At 48.3% G+C, this 14,451-nt stretch overlaps 1 protein-coding gene across 1 annotated transcript in view; it reads right to left on the reverse strand.

Moving 5' to 3' along the window:
* Positions 1 to 3,352: 3,352 nt before the first annotated feature.
* The window catches only part of LOC106593289 (M-phase inducer phosphatase 1), a 25,714-nt gene continuing 14,615 nt past the window's right edge, over positions 3,353 to 14,451 (reverse strand). The window contains exons 9-10 of the mRNA XM_045704456.2: positions 11,524 to 11,874; positions 3,353 to 5,013 (exon numbers count right to left, since the gene is read on the reverse strand). Of these exons, the coding sequence (XP_045560412.1) occupies positions 4,873 to 5,013; positions 11,524 to 11,874 (492 nt within the window). The 3' untranslated portion in view covers positions 3,353 to 4,872. The remainder of the gene's footprint in view (positions 5,014 to 11,523; positions 11,875 to 14,451) is intronic.

Raw genomic sequence — 14,451 nt, forward strand, 5'->3', positions numbered from 1 at the left:
GAGTGCACTATATAGGGAAGAGGGCCCATAAGGAGTGCACTATATAGGGAATAGGGCCCATAAGGAGTGCACTATATAGGGAATAGGGCCCATAAGGAGTGCACTATATAGGGAACAGGGCCCATAAGGAGTGCACTATATAGGGAACAGGGCCCATAAGGAGTGCACTATATAGGGAACAGGGCCCATAAGGAGTGCACTATATAGGGAACAGGGCCCATAAGGAGTGCACTATATAGGGAACAGGGCCCATAAGGAGTGCACTATATAGGGAATAGGGCCCATAAGGAGTGCACTATATAGGGAACAGGGCCCATAAGGAGTGCACTATATAGGGAATAGGGCCCATAAGGAGTGCACTATATAGGGAATAGGGCCCATAAGGAGTGCACTATATAGGGAATAGGGCCCGTAAGGAGTGCACTATATAGGGAATAGGGCCCATAAGGAGTGCACTATATAGGGAATAGGGCCCATAAGGAGTGCACTATATAGGGAATAGGGCCCATAAGGAGTGCACTATATAGGGAATAGGGCCCATAAGGAGTGCACTAAAAAGGGAATAGGGCCCATAAGGAGTGCACTATATAGGGAATAGGGCCCATAAGGAGTGCACTATATAGGGAATAGGGCCCATAAGGAGTGCACTATATAGGGAATAGGGCCCATAAGGAGTGCACTATATAGGGAATAGGGCCCATAAGGAGTGCACTATATAGGGAATAGGGCCCATAAGGAGTGCACTATATAGGGAATAGGGCCCATAAGGAGTGCACTATATAGGGAATAGGGCCCATAAGGAGTGCACTATATAGGGAATAGGGCCCATAAGGAGTGCACTATATAGGGAATAGGGCACATAAGGAGTGCACTATATAGGGAATAGGGCACATAAGGAGTGCACTATATAGGGAAGAGGGCCCATAAGGAGTGCACTATATAGGGAATAGGGCCCATAAGGAGTGCACTATATAGGGAATAGGGCCCATAAGGAGTGCACTATATAGGGAACAGGGCCCATAAGGAGTGCACTATATAGGGAACAGGGCCCATAAGGAGTGCACTATATAGGGAACAGGGCCCATAAGGAGTGCACTATATAGGGAACAGGGCCCATAAGGAGTGCACTATATAGGGAATAGGGCCCATAAGGAGTGCACTATATAGGGAACAGGGCCCATAAGGAGTGCACTATATAGGGAATAGGGCCCATAAGGAGTGCACTATATAGGGAATAGGGCCCATAAGGAGTGCACTATATAGGGAATAGGGCCCGTAAGGAGTGCACTATATAGGGAATAGGGCCCATAAGGAGTGCACTATATAGGGAATAGGGCCCATAAGGAGTGCACTATATAGGGAATAGGGCCCATAAGGAGTGCACTATATAGGGAATAGGGCCCATAAGGAGTGCACTATATAGGGAACAGGGCCCATAAGGAGTGCACTATATAGGGAATAGGGCTCCCTAATTGGCCAAAAGTTCTGAGCCCCAATTTTTTTTTTATCATTCTTGGACATAAAATACTAAAAGTCACCAGGAATTGAGCTCAAAGTGATTTAAAATGTAAGAAATATGTTCAAGTATTCCTGTGGTCAAATAGCATCATCAGCCACACGTGATCGCATCATCGGCCACACGTGATCGCATCATCGGCCACACGTGATCGCATCATCGGCCACACGTGATCTCATCATCGGCCACACGTGATCTCATCATCAGCCACACGTGATCGCATCATCAGCCACACGTGATCGCATCATCAGCCACATGTAATCGCATCATCAGCCACACGTAATCGTATCCCAACGGCATCAAGGTTGGAAATGACTCTGTTGTTCTCTAAGACTATATCTGTTTGGGATTGAAGTCAATTTGCTAATTATTTACAACACCAGCTTTCAATCCAATTGATGAGAGACTATATACAGTATAAACCCTGGATTGAAGATGCTCTGTATTGGCCGTTGAGAGGCGTTAAAGTCAGCAGTCCCCAGCTGGAGCAGACCTCCATGGGAATGAATGGAATTCCACAATACTTCAAATGAAATATTTCAAGGCCAAAATTACAGCATTTAAGTAGTGTTTTGTTGTATTGGGGAGAGTAATGAACTTTCAATAAAAATTATTCTTCATTTTATTTTATTCATATGTTTAGCTCAAATAATATAATTTAAATGCATTAAGTTGTCTGATAGAATAAATGTGGTAAAAACAAATGTAGACATTAATACATGCATTTCTATATCTTCTCTTCCATATATCACAACCCCCCCATGAGGGCAGTAGGGTTACAGGGGGCAGTAGGGTTACAGGGGGGCAGTAGGGTTACAGGGGGGCAGTAGGGTTACAGGGGGGCAGTAGGGTTACAGGGGGGCAGTAGGGTTACAGGGGGGCAGTAAGGTTACTGGGGGGCAGTAGGGTTACAGGGGGGCAGTAGGGTTACAGGGGGGCAGTAGGGTTACAGGGGGGCAGTAGAGTTACAGGGGGGCAGTAGGGTTACTGGGGGGGCAGTAGGGTTACTGGGGGCAGTAGGGTTACAGGGGGGCAGTAGGGTTACAGGGGGGCAGTAGGGTTACAGGGGGGCAGTAGGGATACTGGGGGGGGCAGTAGGGATACTGGGGGGGGCAGTAGGGTTACTGGGGGGGCAGTAGGGTTACTGGGGGGCAGTAGGGTTACTGGGGGGCAGTAGGGTTACTGGGGGGCAGTAGGGTTACTGGGGGGCAGCAGGGTTACTGGGGGCAGTAAGGTTACTGGGGGCAGTAGGGTAACATGGGGGGCAGTAGGGTTACAGGGGGGCAGTAGGGTTACAGGGGGGCAGTAAGGTTACTGGGGGCAGTAGGGTTACAGGGGGGCAGTAGGGTTACAGGGGGGCAGTAGGGTTACAGGGGGGCAGTAGGGTTACTGGGGGCAGTAGGGTTACAGGGGGGCAGTAGAGTTACAGGGGGGCAGTAGGGTTACTGGGGGGCAGTAGGGTTACTGGGGGCAGTAGGGTTACAGGGGGGCAGTAGGGTTACAGGGGGGCAGTAGGGTTACAGGGGGGCAGTAGGGTAGGGTTACATGGGGCAGTAGGGTTACATGGGGCAGTAGGGTTACAGGGGGGCAGTAGGGATACTGGGGGGGGCAGTAGGGTTACTGGGGGGGCAGTAGGGTTACTGGGGGGCAGTAGGGTTACTGGGGGGCAGTAGGGTTACTGGGGGGCAGTAGGGTTACAGGGGGCAGTAGGGTTACAGGGGGGCAGTAGGGATACTGGGGGGGGGGCAGTAGGGATACTGGGGGGGGGGCAGTAGGGATACTGGGGGGGGGGGGCAGTAGGGATACTGGGGGGGGGCAGTAGGGATACTGGGGGGGGGGGCAGTAGGGTTACTGGGGGGGGCAGTAGGGTTACTGGGGGGGGCAGTAGGGTTACTGGGGGGCAGTAGGGTTACTGGGGGCAGTAGGGTTACTGGGGGGCAGTAGATTTACTGGGGGGCAGTAGATTTACTGGGGGGCAGTAGGGTTACAGGGGGGCAGTAGGGTAGGGTTACATGGGGCAGTAGGGTAGGGTTACATGGGGCAGTAGGGTAGGGTTACATGGGGCAGTAGGGTAGGGTTACATGGGGCAGTAGGGTTGGGTTACATGGGGCAGTAGGGTTACTAGGGGCAGTAGGGTAGGTTAACATGGGGCAGTAGGGTTACATGGGGCAGTAGGGTAGGTTAACATGGGGCAGTAGGGTTACATGGGGCAGTAGGGTTACATGGGGCAGTAGGGTTGGGTTACTGGGGGCAGTAGGGTAACATGGGGCAGTAGGGTAACATGGGGCAGTAGGGTAGGGTAACATGGGGCAGTAGGGTTACAGGGGGCAGTAGGGTAACATGGGGCAGTAGGGTTACAGGGGGCAGTAGGGTAACATGGGGCAGTAGGGTAGGGTTACAGGGGGCAGTAGGGTAACAGGGGGCAGTAGGGTTACTGGGGGCAGTAGGGTTACATGGGGCAGTAGGGTTACTGGGGGCAGTAGGGTAACAGGGGGCAGTAGGGTTACTGGGGGCAGTAGGGTTACAGGGGGCAGTAGGGTTACTGGGGGCAGTAGGGTTACAGGGGGCAGTAGGGTTACAGGGGGGCAGTAGGGTTACATGGGGCAGTAGGGTTGGGTTACATGGGGCAGTAGGGTTGGGTTACATGGGGCAGTAGGGTTACTGGGGGCAGTAGGGTAACAGGGGGCAGTAGGGTTGGGTTACAGGGGGCAGTAGGGTTATAGGGGGCAGTAGGGTTATAGGGGGCAGTAGGGTTATAGGGGGCAGTAGGGTTGGGTTACATGGGGCAGTAGGGTTATAGGGGGCAGTAGGGTTATAGGGGGCAGTAGGGTTATAGGGGGCAGTAGGGTTGGGTTACATGGGGCAGTAGGGTTACATGGGGCAGTAGGGTTGGGTTACATGGGGCAGTAGGGTTACAGGAGGCAGTAGGGTTACAGGGGGCAGTAGGGTAGGGTTACAGGGGGCAGTAGGGTAGGGTTACAGGGGGCAGTAGGGTAGGGTTACAGGGGGCAGTAGGGTAACATGGGGCAGCAGGGTAACAGGGGGGCAGTAGGGTAACATGGGGCAGTAGGGTTACAGGGGGCAGCAGGGTAACATGGGGCAGTAGGGTAGGGTAACATGGGGCAGTAGGGTTACAGGGGGCAGTAGGGTAACAGGGGGCAGTAGGGTTAAAGGGGGGCAGCAGGGTAACATGGGGCAGTAGGGTAACATGGGGGCAGTAGGGTAACATGGGGGCAGTAGGGTAGGGTAACATGGGGCAGTAGGGTTACAGGGGGCAGTAGGGTAACAGGGGGCAGTAGGGTTAAAGGGGGGCAGTAGGGTAACATGGGGCAGTAGGGTTACATGGGGCAGTAGGGTTACAGCTTCTTCAGTCTGCTGTACTGGTCTCTCTTGCTGCGCTCCCCGGACCAGGTACTGCTCTTCAGTCTGAACTTCCTCAGGTCCTCTTTAAAGTCCTGGTGGTGCATGGGCCGGTACCCCTGGGGCTCACACTGCATCTACACAGAGAGAGATCAGTTACAACCTCTAACAAAGACAGACAGACAGACAGACAGACAGACAGACAGACAGACAGACAGACAGACAGACAGACAGACAGACAGACAGACAGACAGACAGACAGACAGACAGACAGACAGACAGACAGACAGACAGACAGACAGACAGACAGACAGACAGACAGACAGACAGACAGACAGACAGACAGACAGACAGACAGACAGAGCGAGCGAGCTTTGGCAATACATACATTGTTACATCAAGCCAATAAAGTGAAGTGAATTACAGAGAATAAATAAGTTTAACTGGTCACCTTAACGAGGCAGTGAATGAACAGAGGGAGCACGCAGGGCATTCTACGCCATTAAAAAAAAAAACACATTCAAATTGAAATTACAATTTGGCTAAAACTAATTGAATGTGTCATTGAACCAATTGCATGTTATGGCAGTGAGGTGCGGGGTCCACTTACAAAACAAGATTTGACCCAATTGAAACCCTGCATGCAGGGCAGAATTAGGCCAATATCCACAGATAATAAAAACTCAAAGAAGATAAATCAAGTTTTGGAAACATCTAAAATACAGTGACCCCCTCTCATATCATTACCACGCCCTGCAATGCCAAGAGCTGAGCAAAGAAAATAGTCCCCTCATCCAGCTGGTCCTGGGGCTGAGTTCACAAACCTGTTCTACTAACACACTGAAGCCTCAGGACCCTCATCCAGCTGGTCCTGGGGCTGAGTTCACAAACCTGTTCTACTAACACACTGAAGCCTCAGGACCCTCATCCAGCTGGTCCTGGGGCTGAGTTCACAAACCTGTTCTACTAACACACTGAAGCCTCAGGACCCTCATCCAGCTGGTCCTGGTGCTGAGTTCACTAACCTGTTCTACTAACACACTGAAGCCTCAGGACCCTCATCCAGCTGGTCCTGGGGCTGAGTTCACTAACCTGTTCTACTAACACACTGAAGCCTCAGGACCCTCATCCAGCTGGTCCTGGTGCTGAGTTCACTAACCTGTTCTACTAACACACTGAAGCCTCAGGACCCTCATCCAGCTGGTCCTGGGGCTGGGGCTGAGTTCACTAACCTGTTCTACTAACACACTGAAGCCTCAGGACCCTCATCCAGCTGGTCCTGGGGCTGAGTTCACAAACCTGTTCTACTAACACACTGAAGCCTCAGGACCCTCATCCAGCTGGTCCCGGGGCTGAGTTCACTAACCTGTTCTACTAACACACTGAAGCCTCAGGACCCTCATCCAGCTGGTCCTGGGGCTGAGTTCACTAACCTGTTCTACTAACACACTGAAGCCTCAGGACCCTCATCCAGCTGGTCCTGGGGCTGAGTTCACAAACCTGTTCTACTAACACACTGAAGCCTCAGGACCCTCATCCAGCTGGTCCTGGGGCTGAGTTCACTAACCTGTTCTACTAAACACACTGAAGCCTCAGGACCCTCATCCAGCTGGTCCTGGGGCTGAGTTCACTAACCTGTTCTACTAACACACTGAAGCCTCCGGACCAGAACATCCAATCAAATCAGAATAAACCAAATTCCAACACAAATCAAAACTACATGACTTATTGGGAAACACAAAGCACAAAGCAAAATGCAGTGCTAACTGGCCCTAAAAATCAACAGTACACTGTGGCTAACTATTTAACCATGATTACTGATGAGAAGTACAGACACAGTGAGCAACGCCTTGCCATTAAGAAGGGTAGACACATAAACCTGACTTCCTGTAAAAGGAAAGGGCGTGATACCACTGCATCACAGCAGAACCCGAGACAGAGCTGCATTTCCTGACAAAATGTCAAATTTACAACTGGAGTGTCATTTCCCCTTGAATTTGAAACCCTTATTCAAGGTTTTAAAGACCTCTCTGATGAGGATAGGCTACCCGTCCTGTTGGGGGAGGACGCAGAGAGATGTGTGTTGGCAGCGCACTACATTGCTGCCTGCCATAAGTTGAGGGACAGTGTCTGACAGACCAACCAACCTGCCAATCTAAACGAATAGAATCTACAGATTGCGAGTTGAAGATAAATACTTTACTAAGAAACAGTACTATTTCTAGGGTCAATGTGAGATCAATGTTATGCATTTTCAGCCATTCCTGAACCTGAGATCAGAAACAGGCTACCTGAGGGCAATACCAAAATAAATGGTTTATTGATTCTGTATCCTCACAACAACATCTGCAGAGCTTCGATGATTTTATGCCCCAAATATTTAACATTTGGTTGGTGGCAAGAATTATATATATAATAATTTTAGCTTAAAAAGCACCAAGTCTTGAATCTTGCATTGTTTTATATATCAACTCATACACCCTGTACCATGGAATCGGTACATCAAAAACCTCTTCCTGACGATTTAGCAATCTGTATGGCACAGCTGTCAACATCCTGGTCCTCAAATGAAACTGGTATACTTTCCTATTTATGCTGTTTTTTTTATTCCTCTGCCAGTTTTGATCCTTTATATTGTTCAGACAGACCAGTTCCCTACCTCCTCCCACTGCCACCTGCCTCCTCCATTTCTGGGGCAATGCTGTAATCAATTGGTTGTACTCTTGGATTGAGCAGACCTTCCCGTACAATTCTGATAACTCCACGAAGGACATAACTCCACCATTCCAATTTACAATATCATTTAAGAACAAAATACCCTTTTCAAACATCTTTCCCATAAATACAGGTATTTTATCAACCAGCACATTTGAGTTCAGCCATAATATTTCTTCTCTCTTTTCAGGGGGATGAAATTGTAGCCAGCTCTGAGAAATGAGATATACTTTTTTCAAAGTATGATTTTTAATTAATCTAAAATGAGACATGGCAATGTGCACAAAGGCAAAAAGGCCATTTTATAAACAATGGATGAGCTTTTCTTAGTAATCTACTGGAGAACCATTTAGGGTTCAAGTAAAACTGTTGAATAAGTGAAGCTTTTAGAGAGAGGTTTAGGGCTTTTATATTTAATCATCTCAACCCACCCAGTTCATATTCATTATATAGATAGACACGCTTTAATCTGTCTGGTTTAGCGTCCCAGATAAAGCGATATGATTTGAAAAAAACGAATCAAGAGTATGCAGCCCCATAAGTACAGTTGAAGTCGCAAGTTTACATTACACTTTAGCCAAATTAAATTAAAAAATTCCCTGTCTTAGGTCAGTTAGGATCACCACTTTATTTTCAGAATGTGAAATGTCAGAATAATAGTAGAGAGAATGATTTATTTCAGCTTTTATTTCTTTCATCACATTCCCAGTGGGTCAGAAGTTTACATACACTCAATTAGTATTTGGTAGCATTGCCATTAAATTGTTTAACTTGGGTCAAATGTTTCGGGTAGCCTTCCATAAGCTTCCCACAATAAGTTGGCTGAATTTTGGCCCATTCCTCCTGACAGAGCTGGTGTAACTGAGTCAGGTTTGTAGGCCTCCATGCTCGCACAGACTTTTTCAGTTCTGCCCAGAAATCTTCTATAGGATTGAGGTCAGGGCTTTGTGATGGCCACTCCAATACCTTGACTTTGTTCTTAAACCATTTTGCCACAACTTTGGAAGTATTCTTGGGGTCATTGTCCATTTGGAAGACCCATTTGCGACCAAGCTTTAACTTCCTGACTGATGTCTTGAGATGTTGCTTCAATCTATCTACATAAGTTTCCATGCTCATAATGCCATCTATTTTGTGAAGTGCACCAGTCCCTCCTGCAGCAAAGCACCCCCACAACATGATGCTGCCACCCCCGTGCTTCATGGTTGGGATGGTGTTCTTCGGCTTGCAAGCGTCCCCCTTTGTCCCCATGTGCAGTTGCAAACCGTAGTCTGGCTTCTTTATGGCGGTTTTGGAGCAGTGTCTTCTTTCTTGCTGAGCGGCCTTTCAGGTTATGTCGATATAGGACTCGTTTTACTGTGGATATAGATACTTTTGTGCCCGTTTCCTCCAGCATCTTCACAAGGTCCTTTGCTGTTGTTCTGGGATTGATTTGCACATTTCGCACCAAAGTATGTTCATCTTTAGGAGACAGAACGCTTCTCCTTCCTGAGCGGTATGACGGCTGCGTGGTCCCATGGTGTTTATACTTGCGTACTATTGTTTGTACAGATGAACGTGGTACCTTCAGGCGTTTGGAAATTGCTCCCAAGGATGAACCAGACTTGTGGAGGTCTACAATTTATTTTCTGATGTCTTGGCTGATTTCTTTTGATTTTCCCATGATGTCAAGCAAAGAGGCACTGAGTTTGAAGGTAGGCCTTGAAATACATCCACAGGTACACCTCCAATTGACTCAAACGATGTCAATTAGCCTATCAGAAGCTTCTAAAGCCATGACATCATTTTCTGGTATTTTCCAGCTGTTTAAAGGCACCAGTCAACTTAGTGTATGTAAACTTCTGACCCACTGGAATTATGATACAGTGAATTATAAGTGAAATAATCTGTCTGTAAACAGTTGTTGGAAAAATTACTTGTGTCATGCACAAAGTAGATGTCCTAACCGACTTGCCCAAACTATAGTTTGTTAACAAGACATTTGTGGAGTGGTTGAAAAAACGAGTTTTAATGACTCCAACATAAGTGTATGTAAACTTCCGACTTCAACTGTAAGTGAGTAAACTGAGATATGACTAAGGAGTTAAATCAGGGCAATTTGTCCATAAATAGACAAGTATTTACCTCTACATGGTTGCAGGATCTTGTCTATTTTTTTTTTTTTTACAAGTTTTCTATTGAAATTCATTGTGGAGAGCTCATTTATACCCGTTTCTGTCGGGTTAGAGATAGTCGGATCTGTCCATGATGGAGTTCGTTGTTCCTCTATAGCATAAAGCTGTTGTTACTCATCCATTTCCCCTCAGGATGTCCTTACTATCCAGGTTGGCTCTTTACTGCAACCAGTTGTTTAACGAAAAGATAACAATGAGTCTTTCCCACGACGACGACGACGTGTCTGTAGTACAGCCAGCTAAGCACTCTGGGAATCCACTCAACAACAACAAAAAAATGGAACACAAACTTGCAGTCCCAGCCGTAAAGGCTAACCGTGTCGTGGAATCCTTAGCAACAAAACTTTAGTTCCGATTAAAATCGATTTAATGAGAAATATTTAATATAAAACAACAAATCAAGTGTTGTTTATTTTTTTTTTCCCAGAGTGAAGATTTTTCACTCTTTTCGCTGTTTTTCTTTAGCAACAGACAGACAAACTGGTTGTCATGGCAACGGTGCGGCAGAGTCTTAAACGCACTTCAACCCCCCCCAACAAAAAACGAGCCCTCTCAGTCAGCTGGTGTTGGACCTCACCAACCAAGCCTACACCAGCACCGCTTCAAAAGGAAAGAATTCAAATAAACAAAATCATTAACCAAATCAAAGGACTCATATTTACAACATTGGAAAAAACGAAACAAAATCCCAAAGCCGACTAAATTGCTATCTGACCCTAAACAGAGAATATGACTTGGCTGATTATCTCTACTCTGGTTCAGAGATACGAAGCAGAGACAGATCCTTAACCAAGTACAGGCTGAGTGACCACCGATTGGCAATAGAAACCGGCAGACATAACAAGACATGGTCGACCCAAAGAGGAGCGTGTATGTGGTCACTGCACGACAGGGGAGGTAGAGACAGAGATGCACTTTCTCCTTTACTGGGAGAAAGATTCCTCACCAAGAAATTCATTATTTACAGAAATTACAACATTTATTCCAAATTTGAACTTATTAAACCCAGAGGAAAAACTAAAAATACTCATGGGTGAAGGAGCAATGGCTCCTCTTGCAGCCAAATATGCATTTACCTGCCACAGCCTGAGGGACACTGAATAATAACATCTGCATAGTAAAGACTCACTACTACTGATAGCAGCTTAATGATGATGATGATGATGATGATGGTAGTTCTGATGTAATGGTGAGGATGACAGTTATATTTATTATATTCTCCTATTGACCGTTAACATTTTATAGTTGTTATTCTTACATTTTTTTTCTTTATTATTTTATACATCGTTGCATTGACAATATTGACGCAAATACATTGAACACGTGGCGACCCAGCCATCGCCAGCGCTGCATCCCCAGCCAACGCCGTGGCCCCCATCAACGCCGCGGCCCAGCCAACGCCAACGCCGTGGCCCCCGCCAACGCCGCGGCCCCGCCAACGCCGCGGCCCCGCCAACGCCAACGCCGTGGCCCCCGCCAACGCCGTGGCCCCCGCCAACGCCGCAGCCCAGCCAACGCCGCGGCCCAGCCAACGCCAACGCCGTGGCCCCCGCCAACGCCGCGGCCCAGCCAACGCCGCGGCCCAGCCAACGCCAACGCTGTGGCCCCGCCAACGCCGCATCCTAACTGCATGTCTTTTGTTATAGAAATAAAACATCACGTGGTAACGATCATTTCAATGACCTCTGATTCCATGTCTAGAGATCAAAAACGTTTTTTTTTTCCTCAGTCATCTATGATTGTGTAGTGGTGTTTTACCCGGAAGTGATGGAAGAACTCTTGGTAGCCTCCCTTGAGGACGTAGACTTCTGGGTAGTGCAGGTTAGGGTACTCGTACTCGTTCATCGCCCTGTCCCTCCTACGTACGAAGCGACACATCCCGGGCCCTCGCTCTAAGGAGAACTCACAGTGGAAGATGAGGAGGACCCTGCGGTCAGAGGAGAGGGGGGCGATGGGGGTTCGTAAGAGGTACTCCTCCACCTGCTCCTCCTGGTGGAGGTTCAGGGCTCCTTTGATGTGGCCCCCCTCAAACTCATACGGGTAGCGACAGTCAATCACCACGATCCTCTCGACAAGATGATCCAGCTGGCCGCTCAGAGCGGACACCATCTGAGGAACAGAGAGTCAGGTTAGTCCCAGGTTATAGATGATCCAGCTGGCCGCTCAGAGCGGACACCATCTGAGGAACAGAGAGACAGGTTAGTCCCAGGTTATAGATGATCTAGCTGGCCGCTCAGAGCAGACACCATCTGAGGAACAGAGAGACAGGTTAGTCCCAGGTTATAGATGATCCAGCTGGCCGCTCAGAGCAGACACCATCTGAGGAACAGAGAGACAGGTTAGTCCCAGGTTATAGATGATCCAGCTGGCCGCTCAGAGCGGACACCATCTGAGGAACAGAGAGACAGGTTAGTCCCAGGTTATAGATGATCCAGCTGGCCGCTCAGAGCGGACACCATCTGAGGAACAGAGAGACAGGTTAGTCCCAGGTTATAGATGATCCAGCTGGCCGCTCAGAGCGGACACCATCTGAGGAACAGAGAGACAGGTTAGTCCCAGGTTATAGATGATCCAGCTGGCCACTCAGAGCGGACACCATCTGAGGAACAGAGAGACAGGTTAGTCCCAGGTTATAGATGATCCAGCTGGCCACTCAGAGCGGACACCATCTGAGGAACAGAGAGACAGGTTAGTCCCAGGTTATAGATGATCCAGCTGGCCGCTCAGAGCGGACACCATCTGAGGAACAGAGAGACAGGTTAGTCCCAGGTTATAGATGATCCAGCTGGCCGCTCAGAGCGGACACCATCTGAGGAACAGAGAGACAGGTTAGTCCCAGGTTATAGATGATCCAGCTGGCCGCTCAGAGCGGACACCATCTGAGGAACAGAGAGACAGGTTAGTCCCAGGTTATAGATGATCCAGCTGGCCGCTCAGAGCGGACACCATCTGAGGAACAGAGAGACAGGTTAGTCCCAGGTTATAGATGATCCAGCTGGCCGCTCAGAGCGGACACCATCTGAGGAACAGAGAGACAGGTTAGTCCCAGGTTATAGATGATCCAGCTGGCCGCTCAGAGCGGACACCATCTGAGGAACAGACAGGTTAGATAACTGTAAATAACTACAGTGCCTTGAATATTGTCCCGGTATTTTACAAAATGTTCCATCCCAAGAATAAATCCCTTCCCTCTCCCGGGTAAACCGGTATTTCCCGCCGAAACCAGAAGTGGTCATTCTAAATCATATTAATATGTCAGGATTTGATTAGAGCTTAAAGCAGCAGGAACATTCAAGCCTGATGACTGATGAGCCACATACAGGGCCTTCAGAGAGTGTTCAGACCCCTTGACTTTTTCCACTTTGTTACGTTACAGCCTTATTCTAAAATGGATTCAATTGTTTTTTTTTGTTCCTCAATCTACACACAATACCCCATAATGACAAAGTAAAAACAGTTATTTTATTAGGTTTGCAAATGTATAAAAATACAATTTAAAAAAACAACAGAAATATGACATTTACATAAGTATTCAGACCCTAAACTCAGTACTTTGTTGAAGCACCTTTGGCAGCGATTACAGCCTGGAGTCTTCTTGGGTATGACGCTACAAGCTTGGTACACCTGTATTTGGGGAGTTTCTCCCATTCTTCTCTGGAGATCCTCTCAAGCTCTGTCAGGTTGGATGGGGAGCGTCGCTGCACAGCTATTTCAAATCAAGAATGTCCTGATCACTCTTCAAGAGAAAAAAAGTCTATAACTTGGGTGACTGGGTTTTCCTCTGACACCGCCTGGTATAGAGGTCCTGGATGGCATGAAGCTTGACCCCAGTGATGTACTGGGCCGTACGCACTACCCTCTGCAGGGCCTTACGGTCAGATGCGGAGCAGTTGCCATACCAGGCAGTGATGCAACAAGTCAGGATGCTCTCGATGGTGCAGCTGTTGAACCTTTTGAGGATCTGGGGACCCATGCCAAATCCAGAGGGGGAAAAGGTTTTGTCGTGCCCTCTTCACGACTGTCTTGGTGTGTTTGGACCAATGATAGTTCATTGGTGATGTGGACACCAAGGATCTTGAAGCACTCGACCCCGCTCAACTACAGCCCTGTCGATGTGAATGGGGGCCTGTTCGGCCCGCCTTTTCCTGTAGTCCACGATCAGCTCCTTCGTCTTGCTCACATTGAGGGAGAGGTTGTTGTCCTGGAAACCACACTGCCAGTTCTCTGACCTCCTCCCTATAGGCCGTCGAGGAATAGCATTCTCACATAGGTGCTCCTTTTGTCCAGGTGAGAAACGGTTATTAGGTTTTGCCATTGAAACGGCAGTGTGGAGTGCGATTGAAATTGTGTCATCTGTGGATCTGTTGGGGCGGTATGCGAATTGGAGTGGGTCTAGGGTGTCCGGGAGGATGCTGTTGATGTGAGCCATGACCAGCCTTTCAAAGAACTTCATTGCTACTGACGTCAGTGCTACGGGGCGGTAATCATTTAGGCAGGTTACCTTCGCTTCCTTGGGCACAGGGACTATGGTGGTCTGCTTGAAACATGTAGGTATTACAGGTCTCTCCAGAGATGTTCAAATCGGGTTCAAGTCCGGACTCCGGCAGTGCCACTCAAGGACATTCAGAGACTTGTCCCGAAACCACTACTGAGTTGTCTTGGCCGTGTGCTTAGGGTCGTTGTCCT

The sequence above is a fragment of the Salmo salar genome, chromosome 01 (assembly GCF_965601325.2).
Source record: "Salmo salar chromosome 01, fSalSal1, whole genome shotgun sequence".
In the NCBI taxonomy this organism is placed as follows: domain Eukaryota; kingdom Metazoa; phylum Chordata; class Actinopteri; order Salmoniformes; family Salmonidae; genus Salmo; species Salmo salar.